This window comes from Ipomoea triloba, chromosome 10 (assembly GCF_003576645.1).
Source record: "Ipomoea triloba cultivar NCNSP0323 chromosome 10, ASM357664v1".
In the NCBI taxonomy this organism is placed as follows: domain Eukaryota; kingdom Viridiplantae; phylum Streptophyta; class Magnoliopsida; order Solanales; family Convolvulaceae; genus Ipomoea; species Ipomoea triloba.
The window spans coordinates 190,530-209,891 of NC_044925.1; the positions used below are offsets into that span (position 1 = coordinate 190,530).

General features: G+C 35.9%; 3 protein-coding genes across 3 annotated transcripts; 2 read left to right on the forward strand and 1 right to left on the reverse strand.

Annotated features, from left to right (window-relative positions):
* Positions 1-17: 17 nt before the first annotated feature.
* Positions 18-1,849, reverse strand: LOC116032898 (threonine synthase, chloroplastic). The gene has a single exon (XM_031275637.1). It carries the CDS (start codon positions 1,760-1,762, stop codon positions 182-184), a length of 1,581 nt encoding a protein of 526 aa, XP_031131497.1. The 5' UTR covers positions 1,763-1,849; the 3' UTR covers positions 18-181.
* A 1,668-nt stretch (positions 1,850-3,517) lies between these two features.
* LOC116031530 (2-dehydro-3-deoxyphosphooctonate aldolase) lies at positions 3,518-9,175 on the forward strand. Its single transcript, XM_031273756.1, has 15 exons — positions 3,518-3,693; positions 4,564-4,633; positions 4,719-4,816; positions 5,233-5,329; positions 5,549-5,614; positions 5,948-6,007; positions 6,166-6,240; positions 6,349-6,433; positions 7,097-7,155; positions 7,251-7,295; positions 7,772-7,870; positions 8,081-8,128; positions 8,275-8,322; positions 8,467-8,534; positions 8,917-9,175. Exons 2-14 carry the CDS (start codon positions 4,598-4,600, stop codon positions 8,521-8,523), a joined length of 873 nt encoding a protein of 290 aa, XP_031129616.1. The 5' UTR covers positions 3,518-3,693; positions 4,564-4,597; the 3' UTR covers positions 8,524-8,534; positions 8,917-9,175.
* A 1,205-nt stretch (positions 9,176-10,380) lies between these two features.
* LOC116031801 (coiled-coil domain-containing protein SCD2-like) lies at positions 10,381-19,127 on the forward strand. Its single transcript, XM_031274111.1, has 17 exons — positions 10,381-10,883; positions 11,374-11,828; positions 12,080-12,152; positions 12,508-12,549; positions 12,667-12,729; positions 13,075-13,124; positions 13,236-13,263; positions 13,761-13,835; positions 13,958-14,068; positions 14,149-14,209; positions 14,836-14,949; positions 15,030-15,157; positions 17,110-17,176; positions 17,573-17,623; positions 18,036-18,076; positions 18,172-18,298; positions 18,406-19,127. The coding sequence occupies exons 1-17, from the start codon at positions 10,572-10,574 to the stop codon at positions 18,495-18,497; spliced, it is 1,890 nt and encodes a 629-aa protein (XP_031129971.1). The 5' UTR covers positions 10,381-10,571; the 3' UTR covers positions 18,498-19,127.
* Positions 19,128-19,362: the final 235 nt, after the last annotated feature.

Genomic DNA, 19,362 nt, shown 5'->3' on the forward strand with positions numbered 1-19,362 from the left:
ATTCAAAGCTATACTTGTATAATAAATCAATTTCATTTCATGAAGTGAACTAGGAATGAAGAATACTCAATCTTAAATAAATAGCCCATAAAAGGTAGGTTTGAGTAGTACAGTTCTACATATGGCAAGTAAACAACAACCAAAAAACCAGTACATGAAATCAAAAGTCAAAACAGACCACCTATTTGTTGGAGTTTTTGCTTAGTAAATACCTCTTGAGAACATCCATGACAGAACCAAAATCTGCCTTCACCGGCACAGGTGGATTTGCATACCTACACGCCATGTCCTTTATCTCATGTGAATGATAATCAATCTTCGATTGTGTAAACTTGAGCCCATGAGCTGTACTAACCACCACAGTCCTATCAGTTGGCTTGATAACCCCGCTATTCCTAAGCTTGATGAGTGCAGTCAATGCCACACCAGTGTGAGGACATATAAACATCCCCGTCGAGTCTGCTTGAGCCATCGCATCCATCAACTCCTCCTCCGTCGCCTCCTCAACAATGCCATTCGAATTTTTCAAAGCAAAAACCGCTCTGTCAATAGAAACCGGGTCACCAATCTGAATTGCAGATGCAAAAGTGGTATTCGCCTTCACAGCCTTGAATTCTTTCCACCCAGATTTATAATGCAAGTAAAGAGGATTAGCATTAGCAGCTTGAGCACAAACAAGCCTAGGAATCCTATCAACCAGCCCTAATTCTCTGCACATGTGAAACCCTTTGTAAAATGCATATATATTACCCAAATTCCCACCAGGTACTATCACCCAATCTGGAACTTCCCAATCAAACTGCTGCAATATCTCAATTGCAGCAGTCTTTTGACCCTCTAGCCTCAAACTATTAAGCGAATTGGCCAAGTAAATGGGCAATTCAGCTGTGACTTCGCGAATTAACTGCATACACCCATCGAAATCAGTGTCGATACTCAATACGAAAGCCCCATTAGCTATGGGCTGGACTAATTGCGCCATGGATATCCTATTTGCAGGAAGAAACACAATGGAGGGTATCCCAGCAGAAGCACAATAAGCTGATAAAGCGGCGGATGTGTCCCCAGTTGAAGCACACCCCACGCCCACCACCGGTTTGTGCATTTTCCGGAGCCTATTCACCTGGCTCACCAAAACAGTCATCCCTAGATCTTTAAAACTACCCGTGTGGCTAATCCCGCAGTGTTTGACCCACAAGTCATTCATGCCCAGAAACTGTTTGCCGAAACGCTCAGCCCAGAAAAGATTAGAGTTCCCTTCAAAAGCGCTGACTATATCATCGCTTGCAATTCCCGGCAACACCCACTCCTTCTTGGACCAGACGCCGGAGCCGTAAGGCCACGTGGTCTTCCCGACGCGGGAGTCGAAGAGCGAGCGCCAGTACTGGCCGTCGAACTTCTTGAGAGCGTCCATGTCGTGCTGGACGTCGAGGAGGCCGCCGGAGCGGCTGCGATAAACGATCTCGTCGAGGGAGTACCACTCATCGGAGCTGGGGTCGGCACCGAAGGGGACGTAGCGGGCAGAGAAGTTGTGGGAGGAGGTGAGGCGACGCGCCTCGTCGCGAATATTCTCGTCGGCGTTGCGGCGGTGGCTGTGGGTCTTTGGAGTTTGAGCAAGCGCGGCGGGTGGGTCGTCGGATGTGGCAGTGGCTTTGATGGGAGTGAAATGATGAGTGGGGGATTTCAATGAATGTTGATGGTGGAGTTGTGGGTAAGGGGAAAGGAAGGGCGATCTGAAGATGATGGAAGAAGCAGCCGCCATTGTCAGCGATGAGGAAGAGATGGCGAAAGCCTGTAGAAGAGGCGGCTTGACACCGTGAACTCAACTGTATTAACTCTTAATTCGGCGGATTTTCCAAAATATATCTCAACAAATATGTAGTTTTTTAGGGAAAAATGCTAGGTAATAACTTAAGGTAATTTCAATTTTGTCAAATTAATTCTAGCACATGTGTTCAAATGGTATGTAGTGACTCTCTCATATCAGTTGTCATACCGTGGACCGTGGTCACAAACGACGTCGTTTCAGTAAGTGGGAGACGGAGCTCTATAAATGATATTATAGTTATACTACTTTACATTTGTTTTTATATTATTGAATGAAACTGTAGTTATATCGAAATGTAATTGTAGTTGTATTGAAATGTAACTGCAATGTATATAAACTAATACTGAATAACAGTTTCACATTTGTGTTTTATATTATCGAATGAAACTGTAGTTATATCGAAATGTAACTGTAGTTGTGTTGAAATGTAACTGCAGTGTATATGAACTGATACTAAATAACAGTTTCACATTTGTGTTTTTTATATTATCGAATGGAAAGTGATAAAATAATCCATCGGTATAGAAGATGGTAAGTCTATACCGATTTCCTCCATACGCCGCTCCAGCTCCCGAGAAATCCGAAGGACTTCCCCAGAAGCAGTGTTAAAATAGCCGTTGTTGGGATCTTCTCCGCTGCTACTGCTATCGACTCTGAAGTAGCCGCTCTTCTTAGTGCCTACTGGGCTTGACTGCTTTGACTGTTCTTGACGAATGAAACTATAGTTATATCGAAATGTAGCTGCAGTTGTGTTGAAATGTAACTGCAGTTGTTTTGAAACGTAACTGCAGTTGTTTTGAAATGTAAATGCAGTTGTGTTGAAATGTAACTGCAGTGTATATGAACTGAAAGTGAATGGCGCAGAACGGAGGCCGTTTCATTTGTCTGTTTTCATTAATCAAAACGAGGTCGTTTTGATGCGCGGTCCACGATATAATTTGAGCTCTCATATGGGAAGTCATGAGATTGGACATTAGTGGAGGTGATATTGACTCTTAATGAAACCTTAGTAGTATTAAAAAAATTTGCTATGGATCACATTAATTAGTGGCAGCCCACACTCACGCCACACGCGTCTGGAATAATCACAAGAAAGTTCTCAAATTTTTTATGCGAGTATATGTGACGTTGCTGTCGGACGACAGGCGCAGATGAAGAGTTGGTTCGATTTGGACATATTTTAGTTCAAGAAATTAGAAACATGCATCGTAGACTTAGTTTTTAATTTTTTTAAATTTAAATTATTAGTGAAAATGAATAAATAGTTATATGTGCAAAAAGAACTAGGGAATGTTTGAGTCGTCAAACTGTACCGAAATATGAGTCAAAATTTGCACTATTTCAAATCGAATTGAATAATTTTTTTTTATTTATTACTATTGACTCTGTTACAATATAGTATCTGTTCATAGTTATTTTCTCAACCAAATGAAGCATAAATAGCCAAGACCACAAGGTCTCTGGCAATCGAATTAAAACTTGAAATTGAATGGTTTCATTTTTTCAAAACGGAAAAAACCAAAATCAAACCAAACCCGAAAAATAAAACAAAAATTTGAAATACTCATCCCATGTCACGAGATCACAAAGCCATTGATAAACTAAGCGGGGTTACTATTTATAAAAAAAAAAAGAAAAAAAAAAGCAGCAAGTAGAAGCACGCACTCCAGCCATCTAAATCTGCATTATAAATCTGATTTCTCTCATCGTCTCCATTGTCCCAGCTCCCACAATCCGACTAGGCGACTAGCGACTAGCGACTGGCAAGCGTCCCACTGCTGCGAACCATCGACCAACTTGCTATTGCGAATCGCCTGCTGCAATATTGCAACCGTCGACCAATCTGCGACCATCGTCCATCAAAGGTTTTTTATTATTATTTTTTTAATTTTTATTACATATTATTAATTAATTATGGTTTTAGCTTTTAAGTATAGGAAATAGCATTAAATTATGGTTTTAGCTTTTAAAATTTCATCAGTAGTCAACAAATTTTGAATGTATGTCAGTTCTGATTTCTGTATAAGATTTAAAAGTATGTGCGATTCCTGTTCAACTTGGCATTAGCAATTTTCTATTTCCATCTTTGAAATTGTGCCTTACTGCCTTTAATTATGCATGTATGCAAAATTTTTTTGAATGTGTAAAATGTTAATTATAATTTAATAATTTTATTTATTTATTTTTAAAATAATGTGCCGGGCTTATGGGTTGGCCCGTTTAACCTGCCAGCCCTATAGCATACGGGTCGGTTTCATACTTCCCAACCCGTTAATAATGGGCCGGAACCATGATAATCATAATTAGGAATGGGTTCTCTGTTCTGTTGATGGGCAAATTTTTCTGTGGACTTCTGCGGACCATAACGTAAATTTTTTATATACTAAAAATACATTATTTGTTTCTTAAAAAAAAAAGTACATTATTTGTATATTTTTTACGGAGTAATAATATACAAAATAATAGACCTTCAATATAAAAATAATGTATCAGTACACCTTTTATTCATGTTCCCATGAAATAACGATTGATGGTGGTTGTGAAATCTCACAGTTGAAAATCAATATTAGATTGTATATTATTTTAGTATTTATAGAAAATTTGTTGATTTTCACTGTGTTTCTGGAAAACAGAATCATGCTGTAGTAAATTTCTAGCCAAGTCTTTGGACTTTTTGCCTAAATTTACATACTGTAGTAAATTACTTCTCCTTATCTTTCTTCTTCATCCTCTAGATCTTTGGATCCAGAAGTAAAAAAGGGTATAACTATGGATCCTTCAGCACTTTTATTCAACCAGCTCAAGGTTTGAACAACACTATTTTATTCTTTACATATATCCTGTAATTCACATATCTAATGGGAATAATTCTTGCTCTAATCAATTACAGACAGCAGAGCCCTTCTTCTTACTAGCAGGTCCCAATGTGATTGAATCTGAGGATCACATTCTTTACATGGCCAAACACTTAAAGGCCACAACTTCCAAGTACGTACTAATTCCACTTCTCTCTTTGTCTTTGTGGGTGTTGTGTACTTATGAACCATGATCGTTTGGTTGAAACATGATGAGCATGCCGATAATTTGACATTAGTTCAAATTTGACAAACATTTAGGCAAAACACGATCACTATATGCCTGCGATACACCTTGCTTGGTGAACCAGGGCTCATGGTGTGATTTATGTTAATGTATTTGTAATTTGTTGATGTTTTAGGCTTTCTAAACTATATCACATCCTCAAATTCTAGCCAATTTTTGTGAGTTTTCCACTTCAACTTATAGGGACTTGATGCTAGTGTTACTGCTTGATATGGTGTTCATTGTTTCCTGCAAGTTTACATTTCTTATCTTTTTTAGTGATATTTGATAAATATGGTTTTTAATCTTTATGTACTATATAGACTTGGTTTGAAGTTTGTATTTAAGTCTAGCTTTGATAAAGCTAACCGAACTTCCTCCAAATCATTCCGTGGTCCTGGCTTGGCTGAAGGCTTGAAGGTATGGATGAATATTTCTTTTCACAATGCAATATTTTTTTTCCCACCAGTAGCATTTCAATGATATTACAAAAAACATTTCATGTCCTGGATAAAGTCTCATACAGAATTTAAAATTGGCTTACTAGAAGTGCATTTTTCATTAAGAACTGTTTACAAGCAAGCACATGCAATTCTATAAACCCCTTAGCCTGTTTCTGCTTTCCATTTTTTGTTGCAGATCCTTGAAAGGGTTAAAACAACTTATGATGTACCTATAGTCACTGATGTTCATGAAAGCATTCAGGTGATATTCTCTTTCCTATTTCAAATTGTACACTTCCGTGTGTAAGATAAATATGTCTTTAACTTGCCATGACACATGGGACTGAGAAGTTGTTTTCCAATGTTTGCATGTTGCTTTTCTTTTCAGTATTAAATTATTAATAAGTGTGTTGACTAAACAAACCCCTTTGCCTAGTGGGTTCCATGGGCCCCTGGTGTCTACTTAAAGTGAACAATATATTGTTTTCATCTTGTCCTTGATATATTAGTGAGTTATCTAATCAGGATATGCAAGATGAATTATGGATCTTGGCTTCCTATGACGTGAACTATAACATTTCTTGCTTTTATCCAGTGTGAAGCAGTAGGGAAGGTTGCTGATATAATTCAAATTCCTGCTTTCTTATGCCGGCAGGTTAGTCTGTCAGATTTAGGCTTTGAATGTCAACAAAATATTGTCTGCTTTTGGTTATGAAACCTTTTTATTTCTGCTGTAAGTGTTTTGCAAGATTTGTCTGCTGCAGTTAATTAGTTGATTTTTTTTTTTTTTTTTCCTTTTCTTTCCTGATGCAGACAGATCTCCTTGTTGCAGCTGCCAAGACTGGCAAAATAATCAATATCAAGAAAGGACAGTTTTGTGCGCCATCTGTAAGTACTGTACTTGTAATTGTTTTGGGTTTCCTTAAACTAAACAAGTACTGAATGATGATGTTTTTTTTGTAACCCTTTCATACTGATATTACAATATGTTTCCAGGTCATGTTAAATTCTGCTGAAAAGGTCAGATTGGCTGGAAATCAAAATGTCATGGTATGTGAGAGAGGCACCATGTTTGGCTATAGTAAGTGAGCTTCACTTCTTGCTAATGATGTAAAATGAAGTCCTAATTTATTTATTTATTTATTTATTTGGGGGGGGGGGGGGGGGGGGGTGGTGGCTTCTATAAAAATAATGATACTGAAGATATGTAATTACAAAATTCCTGAAGTTTTGTTCTGATGCAAAACTGAATGAATGGCAAATAAATCGAGTCTCGTCTATCATCTCAGTATGTGTTGTTGAAAAGAGGTGAGACAGATTTTAAGTGTAATCTGCTATGTTATCCGATATGATTGTAACTTTATAAAATTTATCCTGAAGGAAGAACAGGCAAGTCTGTTTTCCAAATTATATTTCATTTTTTTTTCAGTATATTCCATATCAATTTTCATGAATGGAAATTTATTATTCTCTGACAAACAATAGCAACAAGAGCCAGAACCTTGAAGTTAACATTTAGATACTAAGAGCTTATTACTTAGGTGGCCATTCTCCTTCTTGAGTCTATTATTTACTTTTCCAATTGTCATGAAGGAGATGTTGGTTAAGATTACCTAAAATGTGATCAAGGTTGAGGTATAGCCTTGCAATTTGTATTTATCTAGAGAGCTGCTAATGAGTAATTAGTAATGTTACTTTGTCATTTCAGATTAAAAAATATGAGATATCTTTTATGATAATGCAGATGACTTGATAGTTGATCCCCGCAACTTAGAGTGGATGAGGGAAGCTAATTGTCCAGTTGTAAGAAATTATTTGTGAGTCTTCATTTCAGTATATGTGCCTGGTTTCATAACATGTATCAAACTTATGTCTCTGGAAATGTTTTTGTGCTTCAGGTGGCTGATATAACACATTCTTTGCAACAACCTGCTGGGAAGAAGGTGCGTTGAGTAGTTTTAATATTGTTAGATTTGGCATTATTTGGATAATTTGATGTGTGTGTACAGTTTTATATTTATCAAATAGTTTAATGCTGTTTGGTAAAAGCAAATACTTACAAACCATTAAAGTCTGTATTAACAATTTTAAACTGTAAGAAACTAGGGCATTTGAAAATGTAATTGTTGTAATTGCTATTAACCAAAGAATTGACAGCATATATGACCTTGACCAGGAAGCACACTTATTCCTTTAAACTATAACACACTTTTTATTTTGGGTTTTGTAAAAGAAAACCCAAAATCCAGAAAGAACCTGATAACCTTTTGGATACAATATTGGGGTGCTGTTTCTTTGAAGATAACTATTCATGGTTTTGTGCTATATATTCCAAACTCTCATTTCTCAAGTTGATCTTAGCCTAATATTCAGTGTTTGTTCTCTCATCAATGACTAGTGTTTCTGCTTTGTCAAACAGTTGGATGGCGGAGGTGTTGCTAGTGGTGGTCTTCGTGAATTGATTCCTTGCATTGCCAGGACAGCAGTTGCTGTTGGAGTGGATGGACTTTTTATGGAGGTATGTCCGTGGTTCTGGTTAAATAATGTGTACGAGTATGCTTCTTTATAAGCTACTTGTTTGAGACTCGAGAATCTAAAATTTAAAGAAGCACCCTGAGAAATTGAGCAATTTTTATTTAATTATTGAACTTATAATGTTTTACTGGGTGGTTGTTATAATTGCTGATACAACATTGACTAAGAGTTTTCCTTCCCTTTTGGCCCCAAGGTGCATAATGATCCTTTAAATGCTCCAGTTGATGGCCCTACTCAGTGGGTAAGTTTTACATTCATCGACTGATTGTGTCCCTTGATACTGAATTTTCTTTTGTTTTGGTATCTGCTGTACATGAACCTTCCTTACTATAAAATCTATCAATGTGTACCAGCTTAATGAAAATTTCCGTTTCTTCTTTAAAATAGCCTCTTCGCCATCTGGAAGAACTGCTAGAAGAGCTCATTGCTATTGGTGTAAGCCATTGTTCCATTCAGAATGAACTGCAAATATGCAAGCATTTTATTGTCTTAGAGCAAAGTTTTCTTTTGTTGTGCTTGATTTTTCCAATTTAATAAGCGATTTTTTTGTGTTAATCTACATATTCGGAAAACTTGAAGAGGGTCAGCAAAGGGAAGAAGCAATTCAAAATTGATCTCACTCCAGTCCGCGACTAGATTTTTCCGTGGTAAGATATATGTTCAAAACAACTAATTTCCGCATGTGGTTCCTAGACTATTACTGGAATGATGTTTTTGTTATCCATTTTGTATATGTCGGGGATCCCACTCCAGGGGAAAAAGTGAAAGTTAACTTGTAGTCGGGGGTGGCACACAAAATAGGAATGAGCTCATGTTAATTTTATGTCGTTGTTCAATATAGAGTAAATTTTAGGAAACGACCTATTACCTATACATACTTGAGTGCAGTTTACACTTGACAACCTACAGTTTAATGTAAATTACACTGAAGAGTAGGTTGTTGCATTGGTTAAAGTTTACTCATCAATACACACACATATATATGGGCAATTGTATTACAAGTATTTAATGTGTTGTGGACATTTCCAGATGGTTGTTGGGCGACGTCTGATTTCAGTGTGGTTGCTGCACAAAAGCAATAGGCCTGGCCTCTCTTTCGTCCACATAAATAATGTAGTTGGAGTTATGGAGTTATTATCCATTAGATCATTTATATTTTGTGTATTCATGTCTACTACAGAGGCAATGATCTGGTATTGACGATGTTATGAACATTCATCTCAGTGGTAACCTACATTTGTACAAGTTTTGGATTGATTAAGATTATGGATTCATGATTTTATTATTATTAATTTTTATTTTTTTTTGAGGAAAAGAGAATATCATACGCACAAGACAAAAATATGAAATGTGGTTTCATAATGAGATGAGCAGAGATAACACCATTGAGAGCAAGGGACATGTTTGGTAGCTAAATTAACAGTGGTAGGAAGAGAATTTGAACAAGCTTGCCAGAAGAAGGCTTTGACTTTAGGAGGAATTTTCATCTTCCACATTTTTGTCCAAAAAAGATTTTCTTGATAGAAAAGCTGTCCTACTAGGTTGTTTTAACATCTATTGATTGTATAATTTTCATTCTCTTCTTGCGTACAAACAATCCTTTCTTGTTGTTTGTTCTCTGGGATAGTTATGTTTCTCACTGCTTCCTTATTCACTGGCAGTAACAAATCATTTAAAATATCATCATCCCAGTCCTTACCATTTACCGTCATCAAAGAGTTAACTGTTGCATCAGCTAAAGGTAGAGGCATCCACGTTTAAAGGAAAGAAGTTTCAGTTTTTAGGAGTCAAGGATCTCTCTAGACTTTTAACATTTTCTCCATCCCCTATTCTTCATCTGTGTTTCCTGGTTAGAACCTCTTTTGATTCAAAGATACTTTTCCACACAAAACAATGGTCATGCCCAATCCTAGCTTCAAAGCTGAAATCGAGGTCACTAACCGGGTTGTGAGCTTCACTGTACCAAAATTCAATGTTGATGGATTTAATTACTATTTTAAAATGTTTAGAAATCTAATTGATTTTTCAGGTAAAGTTCAGACTATTTTCCCTTCTTTTAGGAGTAGGCAAATCAATTCACATCCACTATTTGAAGGTGAGATTTTGATCACCTCGTCCTTTGGGTTTTTGTATGTACCCAAGGGACCTGACTGTAATTGGATTTTTTGTAACGGTCATATTGTTTACTTGATAACCAGTTTAGCGGAGCAATTTTTTTGGGGACGATTAGGCTGTAGACTTAATAATCACAATGTTACAAGTTCGATTTTTAATGAAACTGGTATAATGAGAACATTCCATGCACATCCTCGAGTAATAGTTAAAGAAAAAACAATAAAATATTTCTTACATTTTTCCTCTTGATCATTGGGTGATTAGAAAAAAGCATTTAAATCAAATGATGCCAAGTAGAATGAAAAATAAATTAAGCGTATATAGCATTATTCCAAAAAAAAAAAAAACAGACACAGACATTTGGAGTAAGTAATGAGTAGTGAGGCCAATTAACTGATTGCGGTTGAGACTTGAGACTCCGTCCTTCCCTCTACGCTTTACGGACCCGTTAAAATCTGAGTATCCGACGCTTTCTGCTACCACCATGGCGCTAATTCTAATTCATTCTCTTACCATGCTGGAGTTGTTGTTGAGCATAGTAGGTGAGCAGTGTGAATTTGGAGACGACAATGGATCGGACGAGGCCTGTTTATGGGCACCACAAGAGCCCGTCAACTGCTTCGGCTCCTCCTTCTCAAGGGGCATTTTCTGCTATCAACCATAGACGTTCAGGCTCTGCCGCTGCCGGCATTTCAAATGCAAGGAGACCACAGAACACAAAAACTCCCGCTCAGAGGCTTGCTCAGGTTATGTCAAATCAATCAAATGATGATGATGAGGAGGATGAGGACGATCTTATGTATGACTACGCTCCTCCTGTCAATTCCTCCGCTGGCGTTGGACTCGCCGGTGATAGGCCAGTCAGAAGTCGTTCTCCGATGGTAACAATTTCTAGTAATTAGTTGCAATTAAATGCATTACAACTATTTTTTTTATGCATCGTACTCACGGCCATGCACATCCATATATATAATAAAATAGAATAGGTGAAGTTAAGTTGTATGGTGCGTGGTGGAGGACGTGGATCGGAACGCCAATTTCATGCTTTTGTGCAATGCTAAATATATTTGTTTGTGCATCATGCTACAGATTTCGGAGCCTTCTGTGAATCTCATCATGGTTACTGATAGTCTTTTAATTCTTATTGCTTCATTATCTTATCAGTTGAAATATTGACCTTTTAGTTCTGTTCATCATAAGTAGGTTTGCCTTGGAAATTTGCTGGATTATAGTTTTCCTAGTATATATTTTTGTTGCATCTTGGATTGAGCAATTGCAGAGCTATATATGTATTCTTATATGTTATCTGGACCTTCCTCATTTCAGTGTCTTATAGATTTAGTCCCTCACGGAATTCTGTTTTTCTAGTAGACAGTTCGTGCATCCACGGAAAACCATGCATCTACACGCTCAGCGCCAAGGATGAGATCCTATCCATCTGTTGGCTCGTTGGAACAACAATCTTCATCAGATCGCTCAATGTCAGCTACTCGATCATCATTAAGTTCAATAGAGCAATCTCCGTCAGTTCGGCCAATCTCAGCTATGAGAGCTTCTCAGTTGAGCTCATCAGAGCAACCACTTTCTAGTCTCTCATCTCAACCAGTTGCAGCGGAACAACCTCCATCTGCTCGCTCAACAGCTAGTCGCTCATCTCAACCAGTTGCAATGGAACAACCTTCATCTGCTCGCTCTACCTCAGCTACTCGTCCTACTTTAGCTCCCAAGGCTGTTCCTATATTACCCTCTAGCGTACCCATATCACTTAGGACAGCTAATTCTTCAACTCCTTCTGAACTTCAATCTGACAGTCGCATGGATAGAAGGTATCTTGAAGCTTTTAAAATAAAGTTCTGTTTATTTACTTTAGATTAATAATTAACAATTTTGTTTTCCAGATGTTATATGAGCATCAAACTGTTTGCAATCCTCTTGTACTTACTCTTTTACTCCAAACTGTCTTACCTAATTTTGGTTTGACTTTCTGGTTGGTCATGTGCTTTGAGCTTAACTTTCACACTCATTCTCAAAACTTCAGCTTGTATATTGATTCATTATTTAATTTTTCACCACACAGGTTATCAGTAGACCTTGGAACTTTCAAGAATAAAGAAGCCAACATCCAGCCATCTTCTGCTCTACAAGACGAGGTATGGGCATTGCATCTGTTTCCAAAGTAATTCTTCTCATATATATGTTGTATCTTTATTATCATTTTTTAAAGTCAGCATGACTGTGTTTATGTTATTAAACTCTACATATATTTAGAGAAGGATACTTCTGCTCAGCCAGCTGTTTGTTCTTTATCAAGCTATATATATATATATATATATATATATAGTATCCAGTCTTTAGTCATTACATTTACATGGTGCAAGATAAAATTATTCACTTGGAAACCTTTTGATAAAATTCTTTTATTTCATCTGTTTTCATTATATATTTATTGATTTCTCAGTGAAAATGTTACTAATGAGTATATATAATATATGATCTAAATTTCAGGTTGACATGCTTCAAGAGGAAAACGAAAGTTTGCTCGAAAAGGTAATTCTAGTTTGTTCTCACTTGTGATACTGGGTTTCAGTCATGTTTCTGCATTGAAACTTTTGTGTAGTATGATTGCACGGCATTCAATGGCACTATTTTGTGACATGCTTTCAGATTCGACTTGCAGAGGAGCGTTATGAGGAAGCAGAAGCCAGGACTAGGCTGCTTGAGAAGCAGGTAATGATGCAAGTACATTTTAATTTTGTAATGATTAAGTTTATAATTATTTATTGTGCCATGAATTTAGACCAGAACTTTTCTTCCAATCATGATTGTGTGAGTGCTAAGAAATTGGTTCTTTTAATTTAATATTCATCTTTGGCTGCGTCTTGCTTATATGTTAGTTAACAAAATGATCTCAGTAATACAAAATATTTCCTATATTCTAAATGGAATGGGTTTTGTGACTTTGTCTGAGGATTCAAACATCTTTTGTTATCATTTTAGTGAATGTGAGTGTGTTACCCTTTTTTCTCTTTCCATTAAATTATGCTAGTCTTTATGATGTGGTTCCTTTGTTAGGTTGCAAATCTTGGGGAAGGTGTATCTATGGAGGCTCGTCTTTTAGCCAGGCAGGGTTTACAACTTAACAAATTTACATTCAGAACTTCAATGATATATTGGCTGACAACATTTTATTCTTATTGGGCTTTTTTGTTCTTATACTTTTTCCAACTGCACAGGAAAGAAGCGGCTCTACAACAAAGGGAGGTATGTAACATACAGAGTTCTAAGATGTAGCCTCTTTATACTTCATCCATATTCCATTTGTCTCTTCATCAAACCTGTAATATGAAACTTTCCCATGTTTCTTGATATCTCAGTTGCCAAATGAATTGAGACTTTTTGAGAATATCCAAGGGTGAATAATTGCATAGTTTCTCATACTGCTTTGCTCATTAAAAAGGATATATCCTGAAAACTAGTCTAGCTAAATATTGCTTTATTGTTATTATTTTACTTTTTATTTTTTCCCTCTTTTCACTTTCTGAATTTGGACTCTTCTTTGCCTGAAAACTAGTCTAGTTAAACGTCTGATGATATCTCTTTGGTCTTTTCTAAACTTGGACTCTTCTATGTCCAGAATCATTATACTGTAATTAGGCATTGCCAAATTTCTTTCCTTTTTTTTTTTTTTTTTTTTTTTTTTTTTGAACTCTAGTAGAAATGAATTACAACAATGAATTTGAACACCAGTAACCTGGCAGGCTGCGCTAAAAGTTGCAGCACAAAATTATGGTGGTAAAGGTGAAGAAGTTGCAACCCTTCGGGCAGAGGTCGAGGTATTCAAAACCTCTGCATCTTGTGTTTTTTCTATTTCACTATTGTTTATTGTTTCCTCCTCACTTGTTAAATATATGCATAGACTGTTTTTTTGGCAGTATCATATTATATATTGATTCAGGTTGCTAGGCGTGAAGCAACTTCTGCTATGGAGCATCTCCAAGAGGCTGAAAGTGAGATCAAGTCACTTTGTGCCATGTCGCATAAAATGATACTCACCCAGGAGGAGAAGGTATTTAGTTATTCAGTCATTGCTTTCATGGGTAACTTCATTTTTTACAAACTTATGAGATTCACAGTTTCACATCTTAGGAAGAGGTGGTTCTTAAGAGATGCTGGCTTGCTCGATACTGGGGCTTGTGCGTTGAACATGGTAAATAGATTGTTGAAGTTATTTTAAATTTGATTTTCAAGGTTCACGAATTTTTATGTGCCAGTTATACTTTTTATGTGCCAGCAGATTTTATGTATTGACTTAATGCTACAGAAAGTAGACTTTCCAGTTAAAAAAGTGAAAAGTTATTTCCTTTTTGTTAGGCTTTACATTTTCCATTAATCTGCTTCTATGTAATATGAAAACCTGCCTATCTACTTTTCTTATATATATATATGCTACTATGGACAAGAGAAGACATTACTTTTGAATTCAAAATCAGTATTTTATTATAATATGCTTCTTGTATGAGTAGATTTCATTGGTGTCCAACCCATAACCCCGGATGAAGGTTCCCAGATGAAAGTGTTTCTACAGAACATCAATTTTTAAATTTCTTATCCAGGATCAATCTTCCTGGTGTCAGCATTTTTTTTCCAATAAGGTGTGCTTTAAATGGTCTGTCAAATTTTAAATAGGTCAACTGTATACCATCTTTTACCAGTGCAAGCTATGGTTCCTTGTTTATGTTTAAATTAAATGATATATCTGGCTCATGCAAGTACTAGGTAAATTTAATTTTTTTTGTTTCACTTTTCCATGAGATAAAGTCCAGCATTTTGCAGGTATTCATGCTGATATTGCTGGAATAAAGCATGAATATTGGTCATCCTTTGCCCCTTCACCAAATGAAGTTGTGTTAGAAGCAGGACAGAGAGCAAAAAACGAAAACTCATTAGGTAACAATGTCATGTGTTTTGGTTCACTTAGTTGCTGAATAAAAACTTCACAAGTTGATATACTTTTCGTAAATCTTTAGAAACAGTAGTTTGCAATGATATGGAGGAAGGGGAAACACTTCAGCAAGGTGTTGAACTTTTATCAGATGGAAATGTTGAGAGCATGTTTTTAGTAGAGAAAGGTCTTCAAGAACAAATGTCCCTTAAGGTATGGTGTTCCCAATTCTCTTTTTAGAAATCCTAGTTATCAATCACTTTCCTAGTNTTTTTTTTTTTTTTTTTTTTTTTTTTTTTTTTGAACTCTAGTAGAAATGAATTACAACAATGAATTTGAACACCAGTAACCTGGCAGGCTGCGCTAAAAGTTGCAGCACAAAATTATGGTGGTAAAGGTGAAGAAGTTGCAACCCTTCGGGCAGAGGTCGAGGTATTCAAAACCTCTGCATCTTGTGTTTTTTCTATTTCACTATTGTTTATTGTTTCCTCCTCACTTGTTAAATATATGCATAGACTGTTTTTTTGGCAGTATCATATTATATATTGATTCAGGTTGCTAGGCGTGAAGCAACTTCTGCTATGGAGCATCTCCAAGAGGCTGAAAGTGAGATCAAGTCACTTTGTGCCATGTCGCATAAAATGATACTCACCCAGGAGGAGAAGGTATTTAGTTATTCAGTCATTGCTTTCATGGGTAACTTCATTTTTTACAAACTTATGAGATTCACAGTTTCACATCTTAGGAAGAGGTGGTTCTTAAGAGATGCTGGCTTGCTCGATACTGGGGCTTGTGCGTTGAACATGGTAAATAGATTGTTGAAGTTATTTTAAATTTGATTTTCAAGGTTCACGAATTTTTATGTGCCAGTTATACTTTTTATGTGCCAGCAGATTTTATGTATTGACTTAATGCTACAGAAAGTAGACTTTCCAGTTAAAAAAGTGAAAAGTTATTTCCTTTTTGTTAGGCTTTACATTTTCCATTAATCTGCTTCTATGTAATATGAAAACCTGCCTATCTACTTTTCTTATATATATATATGCTACTATGGACAAGAGAAGACATTACTTTTGAATTCAAAATCAGTATTTTATTATAATATGCTTCTTGTATGAGTAGATTTCATTGGTGTCCAACCCATAACCCCGGATGAAGGTTCCCAGATGAAAGTGTTTCTACAGAACATCAATTTTTAAATTTCTTATCCAGGATCAATCTTCCTGGTGTCAGCATTTTTTTTCCAATAAGGTGTGCTTTAAATGGTCTGTCAAATTTTAAATAGGTCAACTGTATACCATCTTTTACCAGTGCAAGCTATGGTTCCTTGTTTATGTTTAAATTAAATGATATATCTGGCTCATGCAAGTACTAGGTAAATTTAATTTTTTTTGTTTCACTTTTCCATGAGATAAAGTCCAGCATTTTGCAGGTATTCATGCTGATATTGCTGGAATAAAGCATGAATATTGGTCATCCTTTGCCCCTTCACCAAATGAAGTTGTGTTAGAAGCAGGACAGAGAGCAAAAAACGAAAACTCATTAGGTAACAATGTCATGTGTTTTGGTTCACTTAGTTGCTGAATAAAAACTTCACAAGTTGATATACTTTTCGTAAATCTTTAGAAACAGTAGTTTGCAATGATATGGAGGAAGGGGAAACACTTCAGCAAGGTGTTGAACTTTTATCAGATGGAAATGTTGAGAGCATGTTTTTAGTAGAGAAAGGTCTTCAAGAACAAATGTCCCTTAAGGTATGGTGTTCCCAATTCTCTTTTTAGAAATCCTAGTTATCAATCACTTTCCTAGTTTGGTTTCCATGCTAATTTTTTCCATAGGAATCATTTCCCTGCATTAATCTTTGACTTCATTAGCACTTCAGCAAGTCATTGGATAGAAGGCATATAGTGTAATTCCTAGCTTCCTATTATATTATAAAAGACCTGATTTTTTGTGATATAACTTTGTGCAGTATTTAGTAGCTACACTATTCAACTTTGAAGGCTAGAAGTGCCTATTTGATTTGCATTACCGCACTTCCCTAAGATCACTTTGATATGAAACTCATTAATTTGTCTTTCTAGTTGCATTCCTCTATTCATGTTGGATGAGAATTCCATAAAACTGTTCTTCTGATGTAATCTAGTTCCTTTTTCCTTGAAAAGGTGGAGGAAGCAGTAGCTCTTGCTATGGCCCAAGCCCAACAACAACGACCAACTTCCCTAAGATCTTGTGTGACAGGTATATATGGAGTAAAATATATGTGAATTAATTTGTATTTTCATATGGTATGTAAGATCAACAAAAATAAGCAAAATATATGGTTGGTTTATTTATAATTATACTAAATAAGAATTAGGAGGAGAAAATTGATATTTAAACTTGAGGCCTATATGTGGAGATATGAGGAATGCATGAGCATAGCAGAATGAAATTGTGAAGGAAGTTAGGATGCAGAATGGATCTATGATTCCATTCCATCATACAAGCGATGTGAGGAAATTGAAATCTAGATCAAATTGCAATTCTATCCCCTTCATTCCTCCATACCAAGTGCATTAGCTGCCCCGAGAAGTGTTTTATATATATTTGTTTTACAAGCATATCTCATTTATTAACCTATTGCAGCAGATGATTTAAAGATCCCAATTGAAGGCCAGAATTTTGCAGACGCATTTGGTATGTCAATTTCTATAGAAGTTGATTTGCTAAAAAAAGCACCCTAAATTACAAATAGAATGAAAGTGATTCAGATCAGATGAAACAGTACAGTTTGTCATGAAAAAATGTTTGGAGCTATGAGATTGGTGATTATATATATTGTCATGAAGATCACTTGCATTTCTTATTTTGGTCAAGCAGGCCGGCATCCTAGCAGAATCTGTGAAATTGCATTAGTTAGTTAAATTTATTATCTTTAATTTGAATCTTGTTGTCTACAAATTAAACTAAAGTTAAGTTATCCGGCGGCCATCTTCTTTTTAACATTATTTTCTTAACATGTACATTTGAAATTCCCATGCATATATATCTGAATCTTGGCTGGTTTCAAATAAAATCTGACTGAAATCATGCATTTGTTTTATTTAAGAATTGAGTCCAGAGGAGGCTGAAGATGTACGTTTTAAGCTGGTATGATACCAACTAACTGCCAACTGATAAGTGGTTGAGAGTGTTTGAAATGAAAGTTGTATTACCATATATGGTTTTGGTGGGCGCGGGTGCAGGCTTGGCTAACATACTTTTGGAGAAGAGCAAAGAAGCATGGATTGGAAGCAGATATTGCAGATGAGCGACTGGGATTCTTGATCAACTACGCCACTCATACGCTCAACTCACACGATGCAATTAACGGTACGGTAAATTAAACCTGCGAGCAGATCAATATAATATAATATAATTGAATTTGAACTAAAAATATATATATAATTATTTATCCTAGCTAGCTCGACTTGTTGCAGTTGAGCGTGGACTAATGGAGCTCAAGCAACTGGGGATTGAAGGTCAATTATGGAAATTAACACAAACTTACAGATCAAAAAAACGGCCATAACATACATACATACATACAATTGGGCAACATAATGAACGTCATACAACTAACATGTAATGTAAATATGTCATTTAATTTTATTCTAGCTAAACCTTATCCCTTAATTTTCTTTAATTTCTTCATTCGGTTGGCTCCGATCCGTAATATATTACAAATTATTACTAACAGTAACTAATGTAGTATCAGTGTCAAGCGTCAGGAGCTGAGAAAATGGAAGAGCTAGGCTTCAATTCGATCTGATCTGCCGCATGACACAGATTTAAAAGCAGCCATCCAGCAGCAGCCGTATGCAATAATTTCAATTATAAAAACCACTGCACGCGCATATATATGGGCGCAGTACGTGTTGGAGTAATGCCTGCCTGCCAGACCAAATCCAAACACAACCGCAGATCAGATCAGCTCATGCAAAATATACTTTCTTTTTTTTTTTTTGAAAACACAGTCTCATATACTTTATGAGACTATTATAGGCTCCATGAATGCACTTACATACTTCCATATTTTGTTCTGTATGTTCTTTTGTGAATATATATATAATGTTTAATGAACCCGGCCGCACGTTATGTTTTATTATGTTACAAAGTAATAATGATTTTACAATGAACATTATTGTACGCATTAGTAATATATCCTTCTAGTGTCGTCTATGTATTAAATAATATAATAATGTTACTTAGGGCATTTACAATCCTTCTCCTCTTTGCTCCTTCCACATCACATTAACAACAAAACAAAAATTAAAAAACAAATGATGAGTCATAGTACTGTATAAAATTTCTTGATGAAAGAGTGTAAAATATTGGTTGATTTCACATTTTATCTCTCTACCATGTATAAGTTTAATTTTTCAGGTACATTATAT